Genomic DNA, 24,880 nt, shown 5'->3' on the forward strand with positions numbered 1-24,880 from the left:
ATCACCAGAGCCTTGTGGATAGTAAGAGCTCATCAACTGTTGACTGATTAAATAACTGGCTTTGATGGTAAACATTGGTTTTCCTCTCCAGCATCCATTTATAATTTGGGGTCCTACCATATTCTACATTTTAAGTTCACATGTACTAAGTGGAAAAAAAGGGTAATGCCAAAGAATGTTCAAACTACATTATAATTGTGCTCATTTCACATGCCAACAAGGTTATACTCAAGATCCTTCAAGCTAGGCTTTAGCAGTATGTGGACCAAGAATTTCCAGATGTACAAGCAAGGTTTTGAAGAGACAGAGGAACCAGAGATCAAATTGCCAACATTCATTGGATCATGGGGAAAGCAAGGGAGTTCTAGAAAAATATCTACTTCTGCTTCACTGATTACACCAAAACCCTTGACTGTGTGGATCACAACAAACTGTAAAAAGTTCTTAAAGAAATGGGAGTACCAAATCACTTTACTTGTCTCCTGAGAAACTTGTATGTGAGTCAATTGGCAAGAGTTAGGATTGGAGGTGGAACAACTGACTGGTTCAAAACTGGGAAAGGAGTATGTCAAGGCTGAATATTGTCACCTTATTTATTTAACTTATATACAGAGTACATAATGCAAAATGCTGGGCTGAATGAATCACAAGCTGGAATCAAGATTGTTGGGAGAAATATTAACAAACTCAAATACGCAGATGATACCACTCTAATGGCAGAAAGTAAAGAGGAACTAAATATCCTTTTCATGAAAGTGAAAGAGGAGACTGAAGAAGCTGGCTTTACACGCAACATTAAAAAAACTAAGATCATGGCATCCAGTCCTATCACTTCATGCCAGATAGATGGGGAAAACGTGGAAGCAGTGACAGATATTATTTTCTTGGGCTCCCAAATCACTGTGGATGGTGAGTGAAGCCATGAAATGAAAAGATGCTTACTCCTTGGAAGGAAAGCTATGACAAACCCAGATAGCATATTAAAAAGCAGGGACATCATTTTGCTGGCAAATGTCTATATAGTCAAAGCTTTGGTTTTTCCAGTAGTCATGTATAGATGTGAGGGTTGGACCATAAAGAAGGCTGAACTTCAAAAAATTGATACTTTCGAATTATGGTGCTGGAAAAGACTCTTGAGAGTCCCTTGGACTGCAAAGAGATCAAACCAGTCAATCCTAAAGGAAGTTAATCCTGAATATTCATTGAAAGGACTGATGCTGAAGCTCCAATACTTTGGCCACTTGATTCAAAGAGCTGACTCATTGAAAAAGACCCTGATGCTGGGAAAGATCAAAGGCCAAAGGAGAATGGGGTGGCAGAAGATGAGACAGTTAGATAGCATCACTGACTCAATGGACATGAATCTGAGCAAACTCTGGGAGATTGTGGAGAACAGAGGAGTCTGGTGTGCTGCAACAGTCCATGGGATCACAAAGAGTCAGACATGACATAGTGACTCAACAAAAACGACAGCTGAGTGGAGCTCCAAACTTAAGACATAACTCACATATTCTTTTTCTTCTAGTGATAGGTTTAGGAGAGGGCACATGACATAAACTTGTCTAGAGTTAATATATGAATTGCTGCAAATGCTGGCAAAATGGCTTTTTGTGTGTGTGTAGATTTGAACATGGAAGGTTTAATAACTACTGCAACCACCTTGTGATCACAAAGGGAGATGATTTTCAAATGTAGAGTCAACAAAAAGGCAACAGAATGAAGAGATAGTGGAGAGAACTTCGACAGAGATACAGAAAATACTGTTAGACACCTCTGCCCAACTGTACCTTTGGTGGCACCTTTGACTCTTCGGTTAACATAAGCTGACACGTTCTGCTTTTTAATTTAAGCCAGTTTACATCAGATATTCTTTTGCTTGCAACCAAGTGATATAACTTATTCTGCAAAGTGCATGTTAAAATAAGTTAATTTTGTTCTATACTCATGGCCAAAGCCGTTCCTAGTTGTTATTTTTTTTACTCAGTTAATCAAGAAATGGTTTTTCCAGTAGTCATGTATAGATGTGAGAGTTGGACTATAAAGAAAGCTGAGAGCTGAAGAATTGATGCTTTTGAACTGTGGTATTGGAGAAGACTCTTGAGAGTCCCTTGGACTGCAAGGAAATCTAACCAGTCCATCCTAAAGGAAATCAGTCCTGAATATTCACTGGAAGGACTGATGTTGAAGCTGAAACTCCAGTACTTTGGCCACCTGATGCAAAGAGCTGACTCATTGGAAAAGACCCTGATGCTGGGAAAGATTGAAGGCAGGAGGAGAAGGGGACAATAGAGGATAAGATGGTTGGATGGCATCACTGACTCAATGGACATGAGTCTGAGTGAACTCTGGGAGTTGGTGATGGACAGGGAGGCCTGGTGTGCTGCAGTCCATGGGGTTGCAAAGAGTCAGACACGACTGAGCCACTGAATTGAACTGACTGAATCAAGAAATACCTAATAGGCTCTTGTTATGTGGTGAGATGTCACAAAGTTTAAGCAAGTTCCTTGTCCTACAGTTCAATTGGAATTCATCATCTCTGTATTTTTCCTCTCACAAGGAATACATCTCCTTTACTCAGATAAGTTTTGATCCAGCAACGAGATCCTTTGAACTGTTCTTGGTTCTAAGCCTACCTTACTCTACTCTGACCTGCTGGTGGTAGGGCTCTGATTCAGCAAACCTCCTTTACCAGCCTTCTTTGCCTGCTGACTTCCTGTTTAATAAATGGGAAGCCTTAGGGACTGGAATGTGGGAAGGGGAGAATTTCTTCCTATTTCTAGTTCCTGAATGTGTCGTAGCAGTAGACGGCAGAAAGGGAACTGTTCTTTGCAGTTCTAATATCTGGATTTCCTTGGTATCACTTTTTACTCTTTCTGCCTTCTAATATTTTTATAACCAATTCCTTATATTAAATACACTGTTTTTCTGACTGAACCCTGGATGATACAGTATTTGATACTAGGAGTGGTTTCAGGAAACAGACTTTCAAATCAGGAATCTGGATTCATTTGCTTTGCACTCAGAGCTAAGCTCTTCACCAATGGATGATGGCAAGTGGTAATTTATGGAATGTGATGACATCATGATTTATTGATGACAGATGACATCATCATCTGTTCTTCTCAGGTTTAATGCCACTGGTCAGCTGGCTTTTGGAGATCAAGTAACTGCTGTATGTGATCATTATGGTAGAGAAGATGACTATAAGGAAAGTAAGATGAGATGGCTACTTCTGATGGTGATATAGTGCTTGCAGGAAAAAAATTACAAGCTCATATCTTACATAACTCAAATCATCTTCAGGGCATCAGAGGGCTCCTAAGGCTGCTCCTCAGAGTATCTCTTATTCCCTCTACATATAGGAGACATACCTAAAACATTCAGACCCAAACTAAGCATCCACAGACTGGCCAAATCTCAAATGTCAAAGTTTAGGCAGTAATTTGGAAGGCATAGGACTCTGAGGAATGGAAACATTTGAGTGGACTTGGATGAAGCTGAGAATCTTGAATCTCTCAAGTATCCTTGAGCTTCCTTTGAATAAGCCTCTATTTCCTATTTGATGATACTAGCCTTCCTTTGCTTGAAAACCTGTAATGACTCTATATGGAGCAGTTGCCTTGCATGGAGATCCCTATTCATTTTAAACTCTTTTGCTCCCAACTTTCATGGCCTTAAATCTTTTATTTGGAGTCAGATCCCAGCCTACTTAGGGAGAGAAGGGCACAGTCTTGTTCAGGAGGAAGAGGGTTATACTCCAGAAGAATGACAAGATTTGGTTAAGTTTATATTAGAAGAAACATATCTAATATAATAGAGGGTGGATTCTAAGTTATCAGACCAAGGTGAACAGAACATAACATTGGGTTGGGGCTTAATTTAGGTAGCCCTGATATAATACACATTCCATAGATTTTTGGACTTAATGCTATGGTAAACTGTTACAATAATAGGCCCCAGAGAATCATGCCACTCTGTATATTGTGCCCTTATGTAACCCCTTCCACAAAGGGTTTTGGCATAGCTGTCTGACTTGCTTTGGCCAATGAAACTGGAACAAATGTGATGCAAACAGAAACCTGTAAAGCCCTTGCATGTTGGGGTTTGCCTTCTTGTTTCCTGTTCTGGACCAGCTTCCATGTTGATGAAGCCTGACTAACCTGCTGGAGACACATGGCCCACTAGCAATCAGCAGCAACTCCAAGACATGTAAGATCAGCTGAGACCAGCATCTTTCAGCCTATCTGTCAAACTGCCAGACTGACTGCAAACACATGAATGAGCCCAGCTGACATGTAAGGAAGAAATGCCCCAGTTGAGCCCAACCCCAATTGCTAACCTACAAAATCATAAAAACATATGATAAATATAAGCCACTAAGTTTTGTTATACAGCAAAAGCTAGGTAAAACAAATGTAGTTTGAGCAGCTGGGAGTGGCTCAGTTTGCTTGTCTCAGAAACCTATGTTCAACAATACATTCAATGATATTGACTTGATAGAATTTCTCTGGAATAATGTATAGAAAGGAGTTAATGGCTTAGGGAGATAGGAATAATGGAGTAATTTATCATGTAACCTATGTGTCTTTCCTCACTTTGAAAGGGTCCAAGGGATGTTTCCCTCATTAAAGCATTGAGAAATGCATTAGTTAGGGAGCCCCAGCAATCTTGAATACCTCCAGGGAGCTGTTTTCTGTAGGCCAAAGTTGATGCTGGATAATGCTGCCACTGAGATGGGCTTCCTGATTTCAGTGGAGATGACTGGATCCCAGAGTGGGGGTGGGGGACGGGGGGCAGCGGTGGGTGGCTGGCCTACCAAAACACTACTTGACCCATATGACAGAAATTTGACTTATCACAGTTAAGAGTCAGCTTCTTGCCCCGTTCCTAGACCCGACCAGTTCACAGATCTGAAGCTCCTGGTTGAGGAGGAAAATTGGACCCTTAAGAAAGGACTGTGCAACAATGCTGCAAATACTTAGTGGAGGTCTTCCTCCAAGCTATCCCTAAAGGGACATAGTCATTTACTAAGGTGTCTGTGCATTGGGAGAAATGAAAATATCCAAACTTTTCAGGGATTCCAAAATACTGCTCTGAAATCACACTAATCCTGCTGCTGCTGCTAAGTCACTTCAGTCGTGTCCGACTCTGTGTGACCCTATAGACGGCAGCCCAGGCTGTGTGTGACCCTATAGAAGCCCAGGCTCCCTCGTCCCTGGGATTCTCCAGGCAAGAACACTGGAGTGGGTTGCCATTTCCTTCTCCAGTGCATGAAAGTGAAAAGCGAAAGTGAAGTCGCTCAGTCGTGTCCGACCCTCAGCGACCCCATGGACTGCAGCCTACCAGGCTCCTCCGTCCATGGGATTTTCCAGACAAGAGTACTGGAGTGGGGTGCCACTAATCCTTAGGAACCCCAAATAACACTGTGATCTAATGGTCAAAATAGGGGCTTAGAGTGATCAGGTGATAAACAAAGTTTGGGTCCAATTCCAGCTTATCATGGATCTGTGACCCATGCATCCATTAAAAATGAGAATTAGGAAGCCTAGTCAGCAACATATTTGTGGATTTACTCATGTGTGCTCAGTCGCTTCAGTCATGTCTGACTCTCTGAGACCCTATGGGGTATAGCCTGCCAGGTTCCTCTGCTCATGGGATTCTCCAGGCAAAAATACTCGAGAGGGTAGCCATGCCCCCCTCAGGGTAATCTTCTCGACCCAGGGACTGAATATCTCTTATGTCTCCTGCATTTGCAGGCAGGTTCTTTACCACTAGCACCACCTGGGAAGCTCATCTGTGAACTTATGTACAACGACTAACTTGAAAAAAGGACAGAAAATGACATGTTAACAACTATACCAAGATGCTGTACGAGTCTGGACAAAGCAACTGCTAACAGCAAAAATGAAAATACTTGTGTTTGGATGATGGCGTCATAGGTGATTTTTGCTTGTTTGGCTTTCTCAAGTCCTCAAACTCTCCCAAATGCTGTTTTTGCTTTCTTTGTAAAAGGGACTTTTTTTTTTTTTAATACTTGGAACTCATTTAGCTCTTCTTCTTTGAGGATTACCATTGCACAACTTTCTGGCCAATCATATTAAGGTCATGGTAAGTAAGAACATTAAGTGTAGCCACTCTGTCCAGTGCTGTAATGAGTCTCAGAGCCAGTCATGCATGAGGCATCGCTCACATACAAGATACTGCAGGAATGACAAAATCTCACTCTTTTCCCACCCTCTAGGAGCATATAGCTAAGGGGACGATATAAAATGTGCTCAAATCCTCATGATTCAAAACTGAAAATAGATAACTGTTTCAGAGAGGGACAAAGAAAACACTGCTCCACCCAAAGTAAAGAGAGCTCATATTCAGTAGTGGGGGGGAAAAAAAAACAGAAAATATTCACTGGCAGAACTGGCATCTAAAGAAAGCATAGGGTTTTGTGAAGGCAAATTGAGGCCCCAGAAAAGAGGTGTTCTGGGTGCAGGGGACAGCACAAGGCATACTGGAGGACTGAAGAGCCCCTTGACTTAGCTGGGGAATGCGGCATGTATAGGAGAGCCTGGGGACAAAACCCCTTGGCTGGAAATCCTTGGAAGCTCACTTCTCCCCTAGGGTTAGGATTTAGGAGAAATATCCTGCAGACAGACTAGCTTAATAGTGTCCAGACATTGCCCATTTAGCGAACAGTAGTGGCTGGTACATAGGGGGATTACCAGTGGTACTTGTCATTTAACAGGTACTTACCATGTGCTGTACATGCTAAGTGCCTGATAAAGGAAGATGCTAACTGTCTTTTTTATATTACAGCTGGGCCTTCATATTGAGTTTCCACATCCAACTAAGGATTGAAAATATTAGAAAAGAATTGCAGAAAATTCCAAAAAGCAAAACCTAAATATGCTCTTCAACTATTACATAGCATTTATATTGTAGTTACAACTATTTTACTTAAACACTTACACTGATTGGGTCTTATAAGTAATCTGCAGATGATATAAAGTATATGGGAGAACATGAATAGATTACACAAAAATATGGCACCATTTTGTATAAGGGACTTGAGCATCCACAGATTTGGTATCCGAGGGGGTCCTGGAGCCAGTTCCCTGAGATACCAAGGGAGGATTGTATTCATCTTTTAGATAAGGAAACTGATGCTTAGAGATCAGATGATATGTACAAAGTTGTGTAATTCATATACAGTTGAGGTGGGGTTGGAATCTCTGACATCAGAGCCTGTCTTCTACTTCCTGTAGTGCCTCTTTGGAAACAGTAAGAGTGAAATTAATTCTAGACCAGGAAAAAGGACTACAGGGTGTATGTAACCAGTAAAGGACACATGGTGGGGTGTAATGAATATGGTTTCATTGTTCTAGTTCTCTCCTTTCCAAGCTAACCAGGCAGCCTTAACCAAATTTCTTAACCTCTCTGTGCCTCAGTTTCCTTATCTTTAAAATGGAGACATGAATAGTGCCTTTCTTAGAGGGTTTTGAGAGAATTCATTTTAATAATATGTATAAAATGCTAGACAACATCAGGTGGGAAGTACTTGGTAAATGTTAATCATTATGGTTGTTAGGCTGTACTGTAGAACATTTCTCACACTAGGACACAATGCTTAGTGCTCTTCTTCCCCAAAGAACCCTGAATTTTGGGATACTGGAGCTAGGGAGCCCTGTCCCAATTTGGTGTTTAAGAAAATAACCCTGATCTAGGACTAAAGATGGTGGTATTTTGACAGAAGCCATTATTCCACCAGGTTCCTACAGAGTTAAATATTACCACCCAAGGATGCAGCATGCCAATCACGTATCAGTGGAGATGTGCAGCCCACATGGACAGACCTGCTTCCTCGGGGAGAAGGTCCTGTCTGCCTGCTCTGACCTCTGCACGATTAGGAGGTGCTTCCTTCCCCAGCAGGGGCCCCAGACCAACACATGGGACCTGGGAGACAGCTGTGGGACCCTGCCCTTCTAAAGAGGCATTTGAGTGTGCTGCAAAGGCTTTTAAACCTATGGGAGCCAATTGGCCTTATGGAACATTAAACTTACTGATCTGGATGGTCCCTGAGGAAACCACTTAGCCAAAAGCAGAACATCTGGAACATTTTGAAGAACTGAGTTTTATTCTTCAATGGCATTCTTTGATTTTCAACAGAAGAAACTGAGATATTACATAATTGTCTATTATCCACTTTCACCCCCCTTCATTCTCATCAACCTAAAATTATTCTTTGTGCATCAGTTAAAAGAGTTTGCTTGAAGCACATTCATCATCTGTTATACTTGATAATGTTTACATTTGGATAGTTTATAGGTCAGCTAATGCCTTGAATGTACTAGCACAAAGACCAAATTGAACATGATCAGCCTGATGGACCACATCCAGTTACCCTCCTCCTTGACACATGATAATGGAGTCCCACGGGTTTTCTAGTACTGACCATCAGAGGTCATGGCTAGTGACCATCACTCTATCACAGACCTGGAAACTGAGCTACTGAAAGGTTAAGTTTAAAGTCAAAGAGAAGACTAGGAAAGGACCCTTAGTTTGGTGCTTTGACCATTATAGCTACTCATCTGAAATTTTTGCAGAAATAGCATATTAGTATGACAAAACTTAAAATGTGTATGATTGGCTTCTGAGGTTAAGAAGACAGGATTTTTTGAAGGGAAGATGTAGTTTGCTTTTGCTTTTAAAATACCATTCAACACAGTTCCATTACAAGTTAAAATCAATGCTTTGTGATTTAGATCTCAGAAAAATACTCAATGGCTTTTCTCCACAATCTGTAGTTGACCACTCTGTGTACTTCAATGCTTAAACATTTCATTAAAACAACACAGATGTTTTCTAGCTTCCTGTAAACCATAAAACATGTCAATTATGGCTTGATTTTGTATAAAGTCCTGTCTGTGAACTCACAGTCTCAATAGGCTTGTTCAGTATCCAGAGGAAACTACACATAAAAATAACTCCACTGGCAATCTTCTGTCCATTTCTGTAACTGGAAACTTCTACTTGTCTCTGCTTCTGGAAACCACTTTGGAAACTTAAGGAGAAATAATTCCCTCTGTTTCCAGTCTGGAAGAAAAAAGAGCCAGAGGACCCTCAGGGGGGTCCAGGATCCACTGTGGTTGTTTTCTAAAGTGCAGTAGTGTGTGCGTGGAGCCACGGGCTGTGGGGGAGAGAGCCCAGGTCAGTGGAGGGGCAGTCGCCTGACTTTCCGTTACACGGTGGTGGGTGCTGCCTAGTCGTGCTGCAGTCTCCAGAATAAAGTGCTGATTTATACAAAGACAATTGAAAAGTACAAACAACAAGCTCTGCAGGCCAGGGGATTCTTGTTCAGAGTCTAGAAGTTTCTTGAGGATGTCCTATCAGGTCACCCCAGCTCCTGAGACCACAGGTTCAAATCTGGAGAGAAAAGTTCACAAACAGAAAAATCACTTTTCTGACTGGAAAATACACAAACTCTCAAAGTCTGATTGGAGTGAGAAAATTGGAGTTAAAAACAACAAAAAAAAAAGCTCAAAGGCAGCAGGGCTTAAAGCTTTCTTTTCACCCCCTCGACAATTTGCCCTAGTCCAAATCTTTAGTTTCTCTCCCCAGGCTGATGGCAAGAAGCTCTCTCCTCTGTTCTCTGAGCTGCAGGCAGCTGAGAAATACTGGAGCAAAGTTCAAGGGGCTTACCTATTCAGACCTTTCATTGTGTCAGATATTTCTGTTTATTCCTGGAGATGCATTTTCCTCCACCCTGCTCAGCTTGTGCACGTCCTAGGACTGCATCACTAGCCTCTCTTTCCTCTGGTTTCCATTCCATTTTTCCCCTCAAGTATCAGAGAGAGAGGAGATTGCATGGGATAGGAGAGTAAGGTTGGGAGATCTCTTCCTCAGTCACCTACTGGACAGGCTGCAGGTCCGTTTTATCCCTCTCTTAAAGCCTACAGCTCTGTGGTCTGCCCTTTCCTCCTGCAGTTCTCACCAGGCTTCTGAAACTGCTCCCTTCCCTTTCCCCTTCAGTCTGAGGATACTGGGCCCCCTGAGACTAGCAAGAGCAGGGACCAGTGTCCATCTGTATCCTCTATCATATCCTTTTATAATGAATTGATAAAACATGTAAACTATTTTCCTGAGCCCTGTGAACAGCTCTAGCAAATTAGTTGAACCCAAGGACCTCAGATTTATAGCTGATTGGTCAGAAGTACAGGTGACAGCCTGAACATGTGACTGGCATCTGAAGTGGAGGGGGAACACTCTTGGGAACTGAGCCCTTAACCTGTGGAATCTCACACTATCACCAGTTAGTGTCAGAACTGAGTTACATTGTAGGACACTCACCTTGTGATGCAGAGAATGGCTTGATGTGGGGAAAACTTCCACACATCTGGTGTCAGATATGCTTGAGTTTGATAGTAGTATGAGAGTAAAAGAGGAATATAGGAGGACAACTCAAAATTTTTCCTACTCAGAATATATATGTGTATATATATAAAGGGTTATAAGAGAAAAGAAGAAAAAAAATTAGAATCATTGGCATAGGAAAAAGAAAAGGAGACATGTCCATGTTGCTATAATAGAATGCCAAAGCTGTGGTTGGTTCTCTGATGGAAGTTCTTAGAGGAAAGACAAGAGAATCAAGTAAACAAAGCAAAACAAAATGAAGATATTGGACCAACTACTATATAGGTATATATAGAAAGCTGGCCTCATATTTTAATATAAGGTATATAGAAATATAGAGAGGTATACAGAAGTATACAGAAAGAGGTATACAGAGGTATTTAGAAAGCTGGCCTCTTATATTTTAATCTTAACCTAAACTATGGCAATGAGAGCAGTTTTTTGAGTGCCTCATCTCTAATACTTCATTGTAAGACTCTTAGATGACTAATGTGCTTAAGTTATTTTCAAAATTCTCCCATGGCCTACCTGACACAGAGTCTTGCAAATAAAAACACAATACATGTTTGAGAGTGAATGGATAAATAAATAGTGTTATACTGGGGATCACAAGATCTTTCAATTTTTTTGTCATTATTTCATCAATTGTCACTTAACATGCCTTAAACTCAATCTCATGATCTCTAAAGTAGAGAAGTCAGGCTGCTTTATTAGGTCTGGAAGCTCTAATAAAGTATGACTTGGATGACTAGAATAACTTTTTTTTTAAGGAAGCATAACACATATCTGGCCATAGCAAACACCCTCTTCCAACAACACAAGAGAAGACTCTACACATGGACATCACCAGATGGTCAAAACTGAAATCAGATTGATTATATTCTTTGCAGCCAAAGATGGAGACGCTATATACAGTCATCAGAAGAACAAGACTGGGAGCTGACTGTGGCTCAAATCATGAACTCGTTATTGCCAAATTCAGACTTAAATTGAAAAAAGTAGGGAAAACCACTAGACTTTTATGTATGCCATATATCAAACCCCTTATGATTATACAGTGGAAGTGACAGATATATTCAAGGGATTAGATCTGATAGAGTGCCTGAATAACTTTGGATGGAGGTTCATGACATGGTACAGGAGGCAGTTATCAAGACCATCTCCAAGAAAAAGAAATGCAAAAAGACAAAATGACTGTCTGATGAGGCCTTACAAATAGCTGTGAAAAGAAGAGAAGCTAAAGGCAAAGGAGAAAAGGAAAGATATACCCATTTGAATAGAGTTCCAAAGAATAGCAAGGAGAGATAAGCAAGCCTTCCTTAGTGATCAATGCAAAGAAATAGAGGAAAACAACAGAATGGAAAAGACTAGAGATCTTTTCAAGAAAATTAGAGATATCAAGGGAACGTTTCATGCAAAGATGGGCTCAATAAAGGACAGAAATGGTATGGACCTAACAGAAGCACACACTACTAAGAGGAGGTGCAAGAATACACAGAATGACCCAGATAATCACAATGGTGTGATCACTCACCTAGAGCCAGGCATCCTTGAATGTGAAGTCAAGTGGGCCTTAGGAAGCATCACTAAGAACAAAGCTAGTGGAGGTGATGGAATTCCAGTTGAGCAACTTCAAATCCTAAAAGATGATGTTGTGAAAGTGCTGCACTCAATATGCCAGCAAATTTGGAAAACTCAGCAGTGGCCATGGGACTGGAAAAGGTCAATTTTCATTCCAGTCCCAAAGAAAGGCAATGCAAAAAAATGCTCAGACTAATGTACAATTGCACTCATTTCACACACTACCACAGAGAAGGCAATGGCACCCCACTCCAGTACTCTTGCCTGGAAAATCCCATGGATGGAGGAGCCTGGTAGGCTGCAGTCCATGGGGTCGATAAGAGTCAGACACGACTGAGCGACTTCGCTTTCACTTTTCACTTTCATGCATTGGAGAAGGAAATGGCAACCCACTCCAGTGTTCTTGCTTGGAGAATCCCAGGGATGGGGGAGCCTGGTGGGCTGCCTTCTATGGGGTCACACAGAGTTGGACACGAATGAAGTGACTTAGCAGCAGCAGCAGCACACACTACCAAAGTAATGCTCAAAACTCTCCAAGCCAGGCTTCAACAGTACGTGAACCGTGAACTTGCAGATGTTCAAGCTGGATTTACAAAAGGCAGAGGAACCAAAGATCAAATTGCCAAGATGTGTTGGATCATCGAAAAAGGGAGAGAGTTCCAGAAAAACATATACTTCTGCTTTATCAACTATGCCAAAGCCTAATCACAACAAACTGTAGAAAATTCTTCAAGAGATGGGAATACCAGACCACCTTACCTGCCTCCTGAGAAATTTGCATGCAGGTCAAGAAATAACAGTTAGAACTGGACATGGAACAATAGAGTGGTTCCAAATCAGAAAGGAGTACATCAACGGTGTATAATGTTACCCTGCTTATTTAACTTATATGCAGAGTACATTATGAGAAATGCTGGACTGGATGAAGCACAAGCTGGAATCAAGACTGCCAGGAGAAGTATCAATAACCTCAGATTTGGAGATGACACCACACTTATGGCAGAAAGCAAAGAAGAACTAAAGTGCCTCTTGATGAAAGTGAAAGAGTGAAAAAATTGGCTTAAAACTCAACATTCAGAAAACTAAGATCATGGCATCTGATCCCATCACTTCATGGCAAATAGATGAAGAATCAATGGAAACAGTGAGACTCTTTATTTTCTTGGGCTCCAACATTGCTGCAGATGGTGACTGCAATCATGAAATTAAAATACGCTTGCTCCTTGGAAGAGAAGTTATGACCAACCTAGACAGTATATTAAAAAGCAGAGACATTACTTTGCCAACAAAGGTCCATCTAGTCAAAGCTTTGGTTTTTCCAGTAATCATGTATGGAAGTGAGAGTTGAACCAAAAAGAAAGCTGATAGCCGAAGAATTGATGTTTTTGAACTGTGCTGTTGGAGAAGACTCTTGAGAGTCCCTTTGACAGCAAGGAGGTCCAACCAGTCCATCCTAAAGGAAATCAGTCCTAAATATTCATTGGACGGTCTGATGCTGAAGCTGAAGCTCCAATACTTTGGCCACCTGAGGCGAAGAACTGACTCATTGGAAAAGACCCTGATGCTGGGAAAGATGGAAGGCAGGAGGAGAAGGGGAAAACAGAGGATGAGATGGTTGGATGGCATCACTGACTCAATGGACATGATTTTAAGGAAGCTCCAGGAATTGGCGATGGACAGGGAGGCCTGGTGTGCTGCAGTCCATGGGATCGCAGAAGTCGGACGCAACTGAGTGACTGAACTGAACTGAACTGAATTGATACATATCTATGGTATCAGAATTCAGTTCTAGTCGACCAGCCATATCCGATTCTTTGCAAACCCATTGACTGTAGCACGCCAGGCTTCCCTGTGGGTCAACAACTCCCAGAGTTTCCTCAAACTCATGCCCATTGAGTCAGTGATGCCATCCAACCATCTCATTCTGTTTTCCCCTTCTCCTCCTGCCTTCCATCTTTCCCAGCATCAGGGTCTTTTCAAATGAGTCAGTTCTTTGCCTCAGGTGACCAAAGTATTGGAGCTTCAGCTTCAGCATCAGTCCATCCGATGAATATTCAGGACTGATTTTCTTTAGGATGGACTGGTTTGATCTCCTTGCTGTCAAAGGGACTCTCAAGAGTCTTCTCCAACACCACAGTTCAAAAGCATTAATTCTTTGGCACTCAGCTTTCTTTATGGTCCAACTCTGACATTCACACATGACTACTGGAAAAACCATAGCTTTGACTAGATGGACCTTTGTTGGAAAAGTAATGTCTCTGCTTTTTAATACGATGTCTAGGAATCAGAATCCACTCCTAAATTTATACTGGTTGAAAGCTTGTTTGCCTGCATAACAACAAGAAGCCAGGGGCCTGAATAGCCCCACAAGTGAGTCAAGTTAGCTGCAAGGAGAACTTCCACAAATGGAAAGGGTAGTGTACCACAGAAAAGGATTCAGGAATTCTGGACTAGGAGTTCCATCATAAAGTTATAACATAACCTTGTGCAAGTTACCTTGTCTGTTACATCCCTGCAGTATGTGTCCACTCGTTCTCAGTTGCCTGAGCTAGGAATCTGTGAGAGGCAGCTAAGACACTGATACATGTCCTTGAAAGGGAGTAAAAGCGTTTCCCTCCCAAAAGTTGAAGAGGATCCTAGGAAGAACCCTACATAATGCATTTGACTACTGAGATATAGAGAGATGAGTGCGGGATGGTTAACAGGGCTTAAAAAACTCCTTTCTTCATCTAACAGGCACCCCTGGGTACTTAAAACAGTGACACATTGGGGAATTTAAAAATGTACTAAAGTACAAACAGAATTCAGGAAACATGAAGAAAATAATATGAGGTTCCATCACACAATGACAATTATGGACATTTTTTATGATTATGAGCAGTTTAATGTTTTTTATTGGCATTTTAATGTCTTCATTTTGGGGGGAGAAAGCAGGTATGGTGGGTATATTAAATACTTTCTTTAAATAGAGAACTAATTATATGATGAATATATTCTTATGCTTTATCCTTTTTTCTTTTTTATATAGAAAGCATTTTTCCTCAGAAACAGAATGTTAAATGGTAACATACGGTCTATTGTTTCCCTGTTGTATCAGTCAGGATAGCCTAGATTATGCTGCAGTAACAAACAACTCTTAAATCTCAATATAATAAATAAAGGTTTATTCTTGCTCATGCTCCATGCCCACCGACAGTCAGCCAGGCGCCCTGTTATTTGTTGTTACTCAGAAGCCCAGGCTGTTGTAGAAATCACTACCTTGAATGTTGCAGATGAAAACAGAAAATACAGCAAAGCACAGGCTAGCTATTATATATTCTACCCCAAAGTAACAGACATCACTTATGCTTACATTTAGTTGATCACAGCAAGTCATATGACCACACTTATGACCTAATTAATCACAGAGAAGTGCAATCCTATTGTGTACACAAGAGCAAGAGATCTAGAATTGTGTGAAATAACACTAATGACTACCACATTCATCATGGAGAAGGATGGGAAAGAGCCATCTCCTTGGCTACATTTAGTTTTATATGAGTTTTTAATTTTATAATATTAAGGTTAAGGCCTTGAAGGCCCGTCTTGGGTGATTGAGAAGTCTGGATTTTCACAATAACAGGAACAGGCACTACCTTTCCCAGAGCTCCCTAGAAAGTTAGGGGTAGAAACATGGAGTGGAAAACCCAGCCCAGAGCAGCTGTTAATTGAATTACTGAGCCCTTCTGGGCACTCTCACAGTAATCAGGCCTCACTTCAGTCACTGGTCAGTGAGGCAAAACCAGCAAGCTCTTCCTTTCTTAGGTGGGAAGCAAGAGTAGTTATTTGAATAAGAGTCTTGCCAGAAGTATGTGTGACACATATCTCAATGTTCACAGTAGCACTATTTACAACAGCCAAACATGGAAACAACCTAAGTGTCCATTAATAGATGAATGGATTAAGAAGATATAGTGTATGTGAGTGTGTGTATACACACACACAATGGAATATTAGCCATAAAAAGAATGAAATATTGCCATTTGCAGCAACATGGAGGGACCCAGAGAATATTATACTTAACAAAGTAAGTCAAAGAAAGACAAATATCTTATTTGTCTTATTCCACTTACATGTGGAATCCAAAAAAAAAAAAATACAAATGAACTTATTTACAAGACAGACTTACAGACATAGAAAACAAACATGATTACCAAAGGGGCAGGAACGAGGTTTAAGTTAAGAGTATGGGATGAAGAAATACTACCATATATAAAATAAACAACAAGGATTTACTGCACAGCACAGGGAACTATATTCAGTGTCTTATAATAACCTGTAATGGAGAAATATCAATAACCTCAGATATGCAGATGACACCACCCTTATGGCAGAAAGTGAAGAGGAACTAAAAAGTCTCTTGATGAAAGTGAAAGAGGAGAGTGAAAAAGTTGGCTTAAAGCTCAACATTCAGAAAACGAAGATCATGGCATCTGGTCCCATCACTTCATGGCAAATAGATGGGGAAACAGTGGAAACAGTGTCAGACTTTTATTTTTTGGGGCTCCAAAATCACTGCAGATGGTGATTGCAGCCATGGAATTAAAAGACGCTTACTCCTTGGAAGGAAAGTTATGACCAACCTAGATAGCATATTCAAAAGCAGAGATATTACTTTGCCAACAAAGGTCTGTCTAGTCGAGGCTATGGTTTTTCCTGTGGTCAAGTATGGATGTGAGAGTTGGACTGTGAAGAAAGCTGAGCGCCGAAGAATTGATGCTTTTGAACTGTGGTGTTGGAGAAGACTCTTGAGAGTCCCTTGGACGGCAAGGAGATCCAACCAATCCATTCTGAAGGAGATCAGCCCTGGGATTTCTTTGGAAGGAATGATGCTAAAGCTGAAACTCCAGTACTTTGGCCACCTCATGCGAAGAATTGACTCATTGGAAAAGACTCTGATGCTGGGAGGGATTGGGGGCAGGAGGAGAAGGGGATGACAGAGGATGAGATGGCTGGATGATCACCAACTCGATGGACATGAGTTTGGGTAAACTCCGGGAGTTGGTGATGGACAGGGAGGCCTGGCGTGCTGCAATTCATGGGGTTGCAAAGAGTCAGACATGACTGAGCAACTGAACTGAACTGATAATGGAAAAGAATCTAAAAAACTATATATGTATTATTGAATCATTTTGTTGTACAACTGAAACTAGCACAATACTGTAAATCAACTATACTTCAATAAGAATTAAAATTAAAGAAATGAAATGAAATATGTCCAAAGAACATGGTCAGAGCAAGTCCCAAGACTTCATCTTCTGAAATGATAATGAGTAAGAATATGAAGGCCCAGGATTGCTCCTGGAAAGCCGAGAACCTAACACTGTCCCCCAGTGGTGGTTTTTGGGGGTGAGGCAGAGCTAGGGTAGCAGAGACTGTGTCGGAGAGTGAGAGGCTAGCTTGGCCTAAGAACTTCCGGTGGGCTCTGGCCTCAGACTTCATGAAGCTGACATAGGAGTGGGGGTGACATTGTATCACTTAGCTCAGGAAGAAGTATTTGGTTGACCAAGAAGTTCGTTCAGGTTTTTCCATATCTTACAAAAAACCCTGAAGGAACTTTTTGACCAACCCATTACATTTAGTGTGGAAGGAAGTGTAAAGCCTGGGAGTACCTCTAGGTCAGAAGACAGCAAACTTTTTCTGTAAAGGGCCAGATTATAAAAAATTTAGATCTGTATGGGCTATATGGTCTCTGTTGCAATTACTCAACTCTACCATAAGAAGCAGAGGAACGGATGGGAAATTAGGGGGGAGGGACAATATGAAAACGGAAAGCATGATTAAGTTTTAATAAAAATTTTGTTTACAAAAACAGGTGGGGATTTGACCCCCTGACCATGGTTTGCCTACTCTTATTTTTTTATCAATACACACCAGTGGGTAGGAGAGTGTTAACTGTGGTTGATTCTCATTAATAGGTGCCTACTAAAGTATGACAAATGTTCTAGAAATCATTATAAGTTGTTCTTTTTTGAATTGGCAAACTCACCTAAAATTAAACAAGATTTTTTAGTAGCAAGCTTAATTTGGTCAAAATCAGTCACTTTCTTTTAAACTGATCATAGAATAAGCTAAAAGAAGTGTAGAAAAACAGCTAATAAAGCAGACAAAACCAAATACCCAATAGTTTTATTAACAGTAATATCTCACTTCATTTCATTGACTAAGTAGATATAAAACATGTACACTTAGAAGAAGCCAGGAAATAATGCTGTGACCATGCACTTAAGAGAGGTATAGACTGTGTGTACAATGCAGAGGGAAAAACAAAGAGGGCCGAGCTGCAGAGAGTCTTACAGACTAAGAGAGGGAGGACAGTTTAATGTACAGGCATGGGCTCTGTACTGGCATACTTCGGTCTATTTTCTGGCCCATGCATTCACTAGTCATATGACCTTGCACAAGTATCTCCTCATCTCTGAGACTGGAGATGGTGGGAGGAAGTATATAGGGCTACTGTGAAAATTAAATGTACCTCTAGAGTGTTTAGAACAGTGGTCTGGCATTAAAACAATAATAATGCTAACTTATTATTCTATACTAAGGCAGATCCTACAAGAAGTTTGAGTTTGAGTCAGCAAGAAGGAATGAAGAGGGCATTCCAGGCGGGAGACACAACATGAACAAAGGCGCAAAGGTAGGAATGAGCATGACTTGGGGACAGGAAAGGGAGAAGGATGGCCTGAAAAGCCATGCAAAAGAGCTCAAATCTAGTCAAGAGACAGAAGACTGGCCTGATGATGAAAACAGTGTAGGGGTGTGCTGCTCCACTCAAGGGGACTTCCCAAAGCTATCTATACATAGTATACATATCTATCTATAGTTCTCACTGGGTGTTGGCAATGAAACAAGATATTAGTTAAGTCAAGTCCAGCTCTTATAATTTGTCCATTTTACTGAGAAGTAAAAGTTATTTTTTCAAAAAACTTGTTTGATTTTATCAAGTAATTTCTTGGCTACAAGTTTTTTGTTTTTTTTTTTTACCCCCTCTAGATCTACTCAGATATTCATTACTTCAAAATATACAAAGTGGTAGATTCTGAAGTCACAGATGCCCTTTTGTTATTGAATGGTTGACAGGCAGGGAGTTGAGGGAAAAACATCTTGCTGAAATAAACAAAAACCCCTAAATAGTCTACATGCAAATCTGGAGTGCCAGCTGCATGGATGAGCGGGTATTAGACAAAGCCCTGGTCATTTGGAAAACTCGAGTGACCAGAAAATACATGGCCACATACTTGTATTTTCAAAGGCTCTAGGAAGTCTGGCAAACTGACTTACTCCAGGCAAGAATGTCCCCCTCATTTCTTGATGCCTGTGATGGTTTATTTTATGTTAATTTGGCTAGACTGCTGTGCCCAGCTATTTGGTGAAATGTTAGTCTAGATGTTGCTCTGAAGGTATGTTGTATAACAGATGTAATTAACATTTATTTCCATCAGCTGACTTTAAATAAAGTAGATTACCTTCCATAATATGGGTGGGCTTCATTCAATCAGTTGAAGACCTTAACAGCAATCAGAGAAGGAGGAATTCTGCCTCAAGATTGTAATATAAAAAATTCTACCCGAGTTCCCAACCTGCCAGCCCTACAGATTTCATACTTTTCAGGCTAAGAATCTGCCTGTAATGCAGGAATCATGGGTTTGATCTTTGGGTTGGGCAAATTCCCTGGAGAAAGAAATGGCAACTCACTCCAGTATTCTTGCCTGGGAAATCCCATGGACAGAGGAGCCTGGCAGGCTACTTACTGTCCACGGGATCACAGAAGAGTTGGATGTGACTTAGTGACTAAACAACAAGTAGTTCTGTGGTTCTGTTCTTCCGGAGAAGCATGAAGTGCCCCCCTCATCCCCAGAAACACATTTCAAGTTTTCTTGGCTGTCCAAACACTTGGCCCCAGAGCTATTCTCTTTCCATCCCTCAAATCAGTATTTCCATGTCCTGTTCCCTCTTCTTCCCAGGGGATATTATTCCAAATGTTAAATCAGTTCTCAATAAAGAGTTAATAACTGATGAGCAACTTTTTAGGGAAGAACTTAAAAAAAAAGCATCTACTGAAAATCTAACACATTTGTATCTGCTTTGACAAAACCATAATACATTATACTAAATAAAAATAATTTTTCCTTTAGTACTTTGCTAATGATCATCAACCAAGTTCTATATTTTATGCAGCTCTAAACATGATTAGAAAGACTTCAATCAATCTGAAAATAACTTTGAATGCAATCAAAACAAGTACTAATAGACCATAAAATAATGTCATGTACGTATGTACATGATAAAGATGAACAGAAATACAGATAAACACAGTTTTTTTTTAAAAATGAAAAACATCCCCTCCACATTTGTCATTAAATGGCCAAGGCCCTCAACTCTTCCCACCCTGCACCCAAGGCAGACATTATTCATCCTTCTATCACCACAATTTGCATCTTGAAACGGTCTCCCAAACTATCCTCATCTCTGCTCCAGGCATTCCCCGCACCTGACATGAGGCTTGTTTGCCCTCCTGGACTTGATTTAACTTTCTCAATTTACAGATGACAAAACTGAAGCACAGAGAAGAGGCAGATCTTACCTAAGATTATGTAGCTAGATCACAGAAAAATTTAAATCTAAATTGTCTTGAATTTTAATTGTGACCTCTTTAAATAGATATTTCAGGTATAAAATAAAGAGAATAATGTAATGAACATCCATATATCCACTACTCATTCAGGAGGTTAAATTTGATGTTTACCATTTCCATGCTATTTTTGTACTTCTTTTGTACTTTGTACATATGACTGTTTCCCATATACAGTACTTAAGGTTGTTTGCATGTTTCTGAACTTTCTGTCATTGGTAATATGCTATCTATGCCTTTCTGCATCTATCTTTCCTCTCAAAATTATATTGTTCAGATTTATTCATCTCAAAAATACATCTGGTTTTGGTGCTTTCATTTTAATTATTGTCTAGTTTTCTTATTCATCTTTTCTCTTTTTGATTCATATTTGATTATTTCTAATTTGTCGCTGTTATAGGTAATAGTACCAGGCACATTCCTATCTGTATCTTCTATATATATATAGAACTAAGATACCAGTTCTATATATAGAACTGGTCCTGACCTCTTACTACTCTCAGGTAAGTGTCAAGGAGGAGTGAGGGAGGAAGAGGAGAAGCATCACTTTCACCTCCCTGACTCTTCCTTCCTCCAGGTTAAAAGGTAGAGAGTGTGAGTAAATAATTGTGGAGGGGCAGTGGTTTGGGCAGGGGATGGAGAAAATGAATCCCATTTATTTAATTTTCCTTTTGATCAAGATAGTTACTTTATTTTGAATTTCAGACAACCATTAAAAGAGAGTGTGAGATTTCTCTGTTTATAAAGGAGCTCTACTGGTTAAAAATGACTGTGACACCCTCACTGTATAACTGCAATATTCAGACCATGTGGCAGGTCACAGGAGAGACATTTAGGTTGGCAGCAAGCTGTTGAGTAATCAGTTCCTCAAATAGGTGTTTCTGCCTTCATTACTCAGATTCTAAACTCTTCCCTTACAATATTATGTTTCTAGGAAAAGATTTGAAAACTGATCGACAGGCTCAATTAACCTACAGGCATGTTTTGTTTAGTTTGTTTGCTATTTGAAATACTTTCAGCTAGCATTTAATAATTAAGATATTTTATATATAAATCCGGATTTCTTCTCTGGCAATGTAAGGCTAGTGCTAAACTGACAGGGAAAATGCTCTCCAATTTGTCAAAATCCCTCCCCTCCCCCACTCCCTATTTGGTTAGGGACAGTTTTTACTCATTTCATCACTGGCCCAATAGGCATCTGAGTTTATTACTTCTGTGCTCAAGTTTTGCACTATTTCTTCCTTATGCTGAGCAGCTGAAGGAATCACTTATTCAAACATTTTGACCTCATGAAATTCAGCAAATATTGGGCCTCTTTCATGGGAACTCACCTGGAGGCCAAGGAGATCAATTTATAGGAATACAGGATTTTTGTTTCCCAAGAAACAAATGTTTGTATCAGAACTTGCAGTGTTGATCTGAAAGTTGTCTCATGATTCAGAAAAGCTCAGGCAATGGGATATCAAGCACAGCCAGCTTAGGCTGCATTTCTTCTCTGGCACTGGGTCCAGGAATGAGTCTATAGCAAAAGGATATATTTTCAAGAATCTCTTTCAGGGAAGTGGTGGAGACAGGGAGGGTGCAGGAGCCTCTTTTCATTTCATTCTTTTAAGTCATATTTTGTGCTTATGAACTGCCATGTGTGATAGATAAGCCAAATGCAGACCCTGGTATTTGAAGGTTTTCTAGGGTTATTTTCATAATCAGTGTCCCTGGAATCTGGGGAATATATTCAAAAGAATTCAAAAATAAACACTTCTTAATATTCTGAGCAGCTGATAATACATAGTTATTTAGAAATGTCTACGAATTGCCTATCATTATTGTGGTAAACTCATAATGTCATGTGTGATACCATATGATCCCTAGATTTCAGGCAAAGGAAGCTTTCCCAAGAGAGCCAGAAATACCCATTTTACTATGTGACCTAGAGCCGTGGATCTCCAACAGATCACTTCCCCAGTGTCTATGCTTTCCATCCTATGAAGCTAAATGGTTTCAATCTCATGAAGAGACTTCTACATCTCCAGAAATACCCTTAACCCACAACCCACAGTGACTTAATGACTACTGCAAAAATCCCAGCTGCTGACTGTGTCACAGTAAACTATCTTCCTTTTGCTGTTAAATTTAACCATGTTTCTAATTTGAGCCCAGATGTCCCGTGCATTATCTTCTAGGAGTGCTTAGGAATATAAACAGACTAAAGGCTATATAGTTGTTCTCTGGCTATTCAACTGACACCATCTTTATTTTCCGAGAAAGGTATGGAACAATGCAGGATTGCAAGAGAAACTAAATGCCACTTAGCAGGAAGATTCTGCCCAGGCTATTTGCCCTTGGTGCCACAAAGCAGAGGTTTTATTTCTTAATTTAATCTGGGAGAGAAGAGAAGGTGAAAAAGAAAAGAAAAATCATGATTACTCACAGCTCTGTCCACTTCTCTCCTTACCATGGTGGCAGATCTTTTTGTTGAATCTGAAAAAGAAAAATTCCAGGGGTGGGTTAAGATTAACAAGGAAACTGTTCTGTTTATAGGTGAAATAATGGCAGAACAAAAAGTAAATCCAAATAAATCCACATAGAGAAGCATAAATTTCCACCGTGGTTTGAGACCTCAGGCTGGATACAAACTAAAACCATACTCTTAGGAGAAAATTGTGAAGAAAGAAGGCCTCGGCTTACTTCCCATTCCCTTGTCTGCCCAGGCCCCCAGGTCCTCAGAGGCTGAGGGACTGCTAATTTGGGTATTTAGCCCAGGAAATACCTCTGAAATTCTCTCTCCCTGTTCTACTTTAGTCTTGAATACCACTTCTGTCCTGTCTTCCCTACACAGAGCAGAAGGTCTAATCAATAAATCTGTACTAAGGTGTAATTGACTGATACTGGTTCAAAGTAACTTTGGGAGCAGAAACACAAGTTCACAAGACTGGTTGCTGCTCATCATTGTTTCCCTGGCTTTATCTCTTTATCAAGCCCTGATTTCACACATTCCCTCTTATTCTGATTTTCTTACAAGGTTCAATACCCATGTGCTGCAGTTGCTTGGGTTCCTGAACTCAGCCCATCCCTAATCTGCTTTTGTTCTGCATGTCAGCTTCTTAATAACTCCTTTGTATCCATCTTGACCTTGGCCCAGATTTAGAGGGCTTCTATCCAGCATTATAATCTCCTCCAAGAGCATTTGTATTTGAAAGGGGTCAATGGCTAAGCTATAGGAATTGCCCTTGAATGTTGGAGATTCAGTGAAGGACTCTTAACTCCTGGGGTCAGTGCTGTCATTCTCTGTGATTCTCATGCAAACATTAGTCAATATATTTGGGCTTTGGTTTAAATCTCTGCAAAGCTCTGGCTCGGTCTTTTAGGGCAAAATGTGGTGCACAGGCTAGTACTGGTGGGCGAGTTGATTATTAACAGTCCACAATGAGATAGGTATAGAAATAAAGTGCAAACACTAGAAATTTTTATAGTAATTCTTCTAATATGTTAGGTTTTTTATGATCATATTTATTGAAATATCATATTATGTTTATTAAATCCAATAGAAATTAGAAATACTTCTCTATCCCATACAGTAGCTACTAGCCCCATGTGACTGTTGAACACTTACAATATGTGAGCACTTAAAATATGACCCAGAACTTGAATTTTTGTTTAATTTAAATAACCACATATGACCATGTAGTATAGAGCAGGTTAGCATACATATCTGCATATCAGAGGTTCAAAGTCTAAAATTTTATTGAACAATTTTGTTGTATATGCCAGGTAATGTTTTAGACACTGGACATATACTGATGAAAATGAGAAACCATAGTCCTTGAATTCATGTGTACTTGTATACTCCCTTCTAAGAGAGCAGATCCCAAAGCACAAGAGTTACAGAGGGCTATTACGTAGCAATGGTGATTTCACTTTAGTTTATTAAAAAATAAATCACTTGAAAATGTATTCACTTAACTCTTATTAGTAACAAATCTCTCCCACTCTAGTTGGTGCCTGAGACTCACACCCAACTTGGTGCTACTTACATTTGAAATTGGGATGAGGGATGAGGGGAAGACTTCTTTTCTCCATTCTATCTTTAAGAAATGTGGCTCTACTTCATTTTCTCAGAGAGTAAGGATAAAAAATCTGCTGCTCATTTATGAGGTGCCTAATGGGTTCTCAGGCCCCAAGCCTGGAACCTTGGTTATAAAATGCTTCTGAGGGGTATACATGAGG

The 24,880-nt window shown here is 40.3% G+C and overlaps 1 protein-coding gene and 1 long non-coding RNA gene across 11 annotated transcripts in view; one reads left to right on the forward strand and one right to left on the reverse strand.

Moving 5' to 3' along the window:
* The window catches only part of PDCD1LG2 (programmed cell death 1 ligand 2), a 102,988-nt gene that overhangs the window by 31,734 nt on the left and 46,374 nt on the right, over nt 1-24,880 (reverse strand). For 3 of the 5 annotated variants that reach the window (XM_059889186.1, XM_059889188.1, XM_059889185.1), the window contains one exon: nt 8,101-23,134. In XM_059889186.1, the coding sequence (XP_059745169.1) occupies nt 23,025-23,134 (110 nt within the window). In that variant the 3' untranslated portion in view covers nt 8,101-23,024. Of the gene's footprint in view, nt 1-8,100; nt 23,135-24,880 lie in introns of those variants that run through there. The other 2 variants (NM_001292036.1, XM_059889187.1) reach the window with 2 other exon arrangements.
* LOC104969334 (uncharacterized) overlaps nt 1-24,880 on the forward strand; it is a 103,704-nt gene that overhangs the window by 22,626 nt on the left and 56,198 nt on the right. For 2 of the 6 annotated variants that reach the window (XR_009495735.1, XR_009495737.1), the window contains exon 2: nt 1-18,661. This exon is cut by the window's left edge. This is a non-coding gene — a long non-coding RNA (uncharacterized lncRNA). The remainder of the gene's footprint in view (nt 18,662-24,880) is intronic. The other 4 variants (XR_009495736.1, XR_009495738.1, XR_009495739.1 and 1 more) reach the window with 3 other exon arrangements.

Source organism: Bos taurus, chromosome 8 (genome assembly GCF_002263795.3).
Source record: "Bos taurus isolate L1 Dominette 01449 registration number 42190680 breed Hereford chromosome 8, ARS-UCD2.0, whole genome shotgun sequence".
Classification (NCBI taxonomy): Eukaryota; Metazoa; Chordata; class Mammalia; order Artiodactyla; family Bovidae; genus Bos; species Bos taurus.